The sequence below is a fragment of the Cricetulus griseus genome, chromosome 3 (genome assembly GCF_003668045.3).
Source record: "Cricetulus griseus strain 17A/GY chromosome 3, alternate assembly CriGri-PICRH-1.0, whole genome shotgun sequence".
Lineage (NCBI taxonomy): Eukaryota > Metazoa > Chordata > Mammalia > Rodentia > Cricetidae > Cricetulus > Cricetulus griseus.
The window spans coordinates 94,324,697-94,330,963 of record NC_048596.1 but is presented as its reverse complement, the minus strand read 5'-3'; the positions used below and the strand labels follow the sequence as shown (position 1 = coordinate 94,330,963).

General features: G+C 44.1%; 1 protein-coding gene across 1 annotated transcript; it reads left to right on the top strand.

Moving 5' to 3' along the window:
* Positions 1–2,861: 2,861 nt before the first annotated feature.
* Positions 2,862–3,857, top strand: LOC100752183 (olfactory receptor 52W1). The gene has a single exon (XM_035442305.1). The coding sequence runs from the start codon at positions 2,862–2,864 to the stop codon at positions 3,855–3,857; it is 996 nt and encodes a 331-aa protein (XP_035298196.1).
* Positions 3,858–6,267: the final 2,410 nt, after the last annotated feature.

Below are 6,267 nucleotides of genomic sequence, written 5' to 3'. Positions count from 1 at the left end.
AGCAAGTACACTAAAGCCAAGCTATTTGAGTTTATGTATTAACTTTGCTGTGTGCTGGCTGTGACTACTGGCATGTTATTTTATCTTGTGCCATAGGTTTTTTTGTTTGGTTGTTTTGTTTTGTAAGAAAAATAAAGGAGATTCATACTTACTTTAAAACCTTTTTGGAGGTGAGGACTTGGCAAATGAATGTGAGAAACACATGGGACCATTACCACTGATGTAGAGATTTTCAGATTAAGAAGCTTCTTTTTCTGTGTTGCCATTGTATCAAGTACTGACCTCAGTTAGTATAACTACCTTAGCACCTCTCCAACAACTGGGTATACCACTGAGTACATGAGATTATAAACTCCTGGAGGGCAGGCCGTCTCCTTATATCCACTTATCTTCCCCCATATGGCACAGCGCCAGGAACAAGAGTTTCAGTCAGTTCAGCCACAGTGCTGGTTTTGAAATGCAAATTTATTGAAACACAGCTGACACATTAGAAAACTGAGCAGTGAGTTTCATGCTTAGAGGTGATTCTGCAATCTTAGAAACCGGATAAACACAGAGAACTTCACACAGACGATCCTGGCTGAGCAGGAAAACTCAGTATGTACTCTTCTTCAAGTATCTGACAGCCACCCCAGCTTACCACTACAGCTTTCAACCCAATTCTGACAAGCCTTTCTACAAAACTCGGTTTTTTCCCTCAAGAATAAAGTACTGTATTTATTGTAGTATTTGCATACTTTCTAACCATACAATGCCAAAACAGTTCTGTCGTGTGTGTGTGTGTGTGTGTGTGTGTGTGTGTGTGTGTGTGTGTGAGAGAGAGAGAGAGAGAGAGAGAGAGAGAGAGAGAGAGAGAGAGGAGAGAGAGAGAGAGAGAGAGAGAGAGAGAGAGAGTGCATGTGGAGGCCAGATGTTGACTTCCTCAAATGCTTTCCATTTATTTATGGAGGCAGGGTCTCTTGTTAAGCCTAGAGCCACTCTAGGCTAGCTAACTTGTTCAAGGGACCACCTATCTCTGTTTCCTAATTGCTGGGATCACTGGTGGACCACCACATCCACTTGACTTTTATGTGGGTGCTAAGGAGCCAAACTCTAGTCTTCACAGTTATGTGGTAAGTACTTCATCCCATGAGCTATCCCCCTGTTCTCTATTTCTACCATTTTCATCTGTGTCACTGATATTTTGAGGTGATACATCCTTACTTCCATTTTTGCCACTAGTTTTCACTAAGATTTTTGCATAGTGAGGTTGTTTTAAGGATGCCTCTTTACAGCAGAAAGAACTGGACTCAATAGTCTTCTGGTGGACGGTGAACAACATTTTCTTTTCTCGTGGATATCTAACTCCTAAAACTGCAGTTAACAAGTGAACCTGTCATCCTAGACTTTGGGGTTAGAAGATCTGCTACAGTTGAAGGTAATAAATGTTCATCCATGACCAACTGCATGCTAGACAGTGTGAAGCTATGGAGACTATGTGGCTAGTGAGAAGCAATGCTTGTACTATGCTTCTACTCTAGTGAGGAGTGACAAATAGTTATTACAATAGAGTGGGTAGATGCCATTATAGAATTACACAAGTCTTCTCCAACTACAAAGACCTCCTAGAGGAAGTATTCCCCTTTCCCAAATATTTCAAAGGCTTTCCTTGCTTGTCCCCTTTCCTGCCACCTTTCTGAACACGCTTAGTCTGTGAGCACTGGGCAAGAATACAGTACAGAGAAAAGATAATATGGCACAGGTGGGATGGATAAGGGCCCTGAGGGATGCAGGTAGAACAGTCTCATAAAAGGCCCCAAGAGGCACTGGTCAAAATAAAGAGAGACTTCCAGCACGCAGTGCTCAGAGTAACTCCCTCATCAAGTCTTCCGTTGGTGGTTTTGTCTTCACTCAACACTGAAGCTTTTGCTGGGAGCTGGATGCTTGCAGGAACACCATCTACTCATCCTGCCTCCTCCATCAGAAGTGTTTCTTCACACATTTAGTACTCTGGGATTTCTACCATTTCCTCCTTCAGTTGCCTTACTTCTGAGGCATTTCAGAAGTAAGACTCTAGTGGAATCCCCTTCTGGATCCAGAAGAATGAAAGGATACCAAGAAAAGATTCTTTTTTGCTGTCATCATCATCTCTCTCTCCATTCCTCCCTACTCCCAACTTAACTCTCCACCTGATGTTCAAGATCACAACTTCAGCACCGAATCCAGAATAAGGTAAGGACCCCTTGAGCCCATCAAATTTCCTCCCGTCATTCCAGGCTCCCAGCTTCAGTCCAGATCCTACTTGTACCCCTGTATAGTTTCTCCCTGTCTTCTTATTCTGCCTCATCCTTGCTTCCTAGGGTGTTGGTACCCCAAATGTTAATTCAAGAAAATGATTAAGATCGCTGTGTCTACCCCATTACAGAATCAAAATCATTGAAGCTCAAAGTCCCTCCCGAAAATATAGTCAAGATGAGATAACCTAGTCACTCCACACAATTTTTCTCTCCAAATACATAGACCAAGACTGACTGTCCCTGGACTCTGAGGGAGAAAGCAGTTATCTCAACTCCATGTCCTCAGATGACCACACACTGGATGACTCTGAATGTACCAGCCACCACATCAGTCACCTACTTCCTTAACCCTTCCTTTCTACCCCTGCCTCTGCTCTCCCTTCAATACTCATGGATTACTAGGAACAAAGGATTCTCCCATCCTAGCTAGTATCATGACCATAATTATTCACCCAACCCATCCCAAACAAAGATTACACTCTTGTAATATCTCAGACCCTTTATCAGTCCATGGATGGGTTTGTGCCACTGTGACATCCTTAGAATCTCTCCTCCTGCCCTTCTCCTATCAGGAGCAATACATCCATGAAACCCAAACTTCATCTTTACAGGATGGCACACAGTCTAACTCCACAGTCCAACTCCACCATCCAATGCCCACCTTTCTTCATATTGACTGGCATCCCAGGGTTGAGAGACGGCCAGGCCTGGCTGACACTGGTATTCGGGCCCATGTATCTGCTGGCCCTGCTGGGCAATGCAACACTTCTGACAGTGATCCGGATAGATTCTACACTGCACCAGCCCATGTTTCTACTCCTGGCTACACTGGCAGCTACCGACCTGGGCTTAGCCACATCTATAGCTCCAGGGTTACTGGCTGTGCTGTGGCTTGGGCCCCGACCTGTGCAATATGCTGTTTGCCTCATCCAGATGTTCTTTGTACATGCATTGACTGCTGTAGAATCTGGTGTGCTTTTGGCCATGGCCTGTGATCGCGCTGTGGCAGTGGGGCGTCCACTACACTACCCTATCTTGGTTACTAAAGCCCGAGTGGGCTATGCAGTCTTGGCACTGACACTGAAAGCTGTGGCTATTGTGGTACCCTTCCCTCTGCTGGTGGCACGATTTGAGCATTTCCATGCCAAGATCATACACCACGCTTACTGTGCACACATGGCAGTTGTAGAACTGGTGGTAGGTAACACACGAGTCAACAACTTGTATGGGCTGGCACTTTCATTGGCTGTGTCTGGTGTAGATATTCTGGGCATTGCTGGATCTTATGGGCTCATTGCCCATGCGGTGCTTCGGTTACCTACCTGGGAGGCCCGGGCAAAGGCTTTTGGTACATGTAGCTCTCACATCTGCGTCATCCTGGCCTTCTATGTGCCTGGTCTCTTCTCCTACCTCACACACCGCTTTGGTCGGCACACTGTCCCAAAGTCAGTGCATATCCTTTTGTCCAACATTTATTTGCTGCTGCCACCCGCCCTCAACCCCCTCATCTATGGGGTCCGCACCAAGCAGATCAGGGACCGATTCTTAGAAATGTTCAAATTCAGAAAAAATCAGTTTTAATGAACAGTCGGGCCTTGGGGTAAACAGAGTAAGGGAACTCGCTGGGAGCAAAACCTGAAGTCTGGGAGTGTGGGTTATGTTGTCTTTGTCCTACATATGCATAGAACTGTGATGACCCAAAAGGTATTTGTTACAAAGCCCTTGGTGTGTATACCACTGGCACCTGTAGGACTTTGGCTTAGCCAGCCATGTCTTGCTTGAAGAGAGGCAATGGCAGGTGCTGCACAATATAATAATTATGTAGGAAAAATAAGGCGATGAAGGAACTAGTTGAGATCCTAAGATCTAGTCTATTTGTGCATCTCCCTTTCCTATCCCCACCACATTTCAGCCTGCTTCCTATGATTCTTAAAAGTGTCAGGGTTTGTCTGGAGTTACAACCCTCTCTGTACCTGGAGCCTGATTCTTATTTTTATCTTGTTTTCAATGAGTTATACAAACTTATAGTCCACATTTTAAGAATCTGAAAAATATACCCTGTAGCCAGGCGGTGGTGGTGCACGCCTTTAATGCCAGCACTCGGGAGGCAGGGGCAGGGGGATCTCTGTGAGTTTGAGACCAGCCTGGTCTACAAGAGTTAGTTCTAGGACAGCCTCCAAAGCCACAGAGAAACCCTATTCCCAAAAAACAAAAAACAAACAAACAAAACACCAACCCCCCCTAAACGTATCCTGTAGTGCCAATTTAGTCAGAATATGGAACTCCCAATCAAAGAATTCTCTTGGTCTTGTGTGCAATCACAACTTCCTCTTCCTTCAATTCCAACAAATACCCCAAAGCAATACCTACACCTTCTTTCTCTGGGGCTAGGACTTTGGGAGTCAACTATCCAACTAAGAAAAATAAGCTGGTATCTAAAGGATCGAGTCATAAGCACATATCAGCCTGCTCATTTGTGTACCCTCAGCCAAAAATGTAAAATCCCCCAATAAAATCCCCATCAGAACCCCATGTGTTCTGCTCATTGTCACTAACAGCATGTGATACTGGTGCAATATGATGCAATGGAAATGTTTCATGCTGCCGCCACTGCCCAAAGATAATAAACAGGAAGTGGCATAGTGTTGCCCAATGGGGAAATTCATTTTTAGTTAAGGCTGGATAATGGAAGGAATAATATATAATAGGCAGGGAGTCACAGATATTAGGTCAGAGAAAACTGCAGTCGTCAAGTCTTGGTGTTAGTCATGGAGACCTGAAGCAAGGAAAACCCAGCCCAGTTAGTTAGCTCAGAAAGCTGGATCAAGCACCATGGGACATCACATGGGAAGCTCCTATAAGGGCATTTGTTATTTCTAGGGCTAAGTGGGGTCTCATTAGACCCCTATAAACCTCAAGAGGTATCTCAAAATGACTCTGAATGGCTGAAGAGAGCATCTAGTCCAATGGTTCTCAACCTTCCCAAAGCTGCAACCCTTTAAAACAATTCCTCATGCTGGGATGACTATTAAACATAAAACTATTTTCGTTGCTACTTAATAATTGTAATTTTACTGTTATGAATCATAATATAAATATTTTTGGAGATAGTGGCTTGTCAAGGGGGTCACAACCCACAGGTCAGGAACCACTTGGTCTAGTCAGTCATGTATGAGTTTAGTTATTCCCAAAACTTACCTTTTTCATGAACTTCGAAGTTTAAAAGCCCTCTACTAAATGATTTGGTAGAAAACTAAGAAATATAAGTCCTAAAGCTAGAAGCAATGGCTCAGTGGGAAAACTCCTGGCCTGCAAGCATGACCTCATTCAGATTCCTAGCACCCATATAAAAGCTAGGTGCAAGTCTATAATCCCAGCACTGAGGAGAAGCAAAGAGAAGAGACAGGCAGATCCCTGGAGCTCCCTGGCCACTCAGTGAACTCCAGATTCAGAGAGACTGTCCCAAAAGATAAGGTAGAGATGACAGAGGAAGACACCCAACTTCAACTCTGGATCCTCCATAAACATATATGCGCACACAAAGACACACTGAACTTAATAGATGAAAAGCTAAGATATCCATTGTCTTTCTCTTAAGAAATTTCCCTTTGATAAATATATTCTGAGAAAATAACTGAGATGTGAACAAACATGTATGGCAGTAGGATATTTATTACATTATTATAAGGAAATACAAAGGAATTCCTGTGTGATAACCCCATGTCTCACACACACACACACACACACACACACACACACACACACACACACACACACACACTTTCCCCTCTGACACATAGGAAGGGAATGTTCATGAGCAATGAGTCTGTCACCATCCTACCATGGGGACAGCAATGAGTATATCACCATCCCATCATGAGAAGTCTCTAAGTTCTAAGGCACCTTCAGCTCCTAGCTGTGCAGTTCTCCAAAGTTTGCTTCTTCCAAAGCTGTGTGCAGAGAATGGTTTTGCTTCAAGCCAAAAATCTAA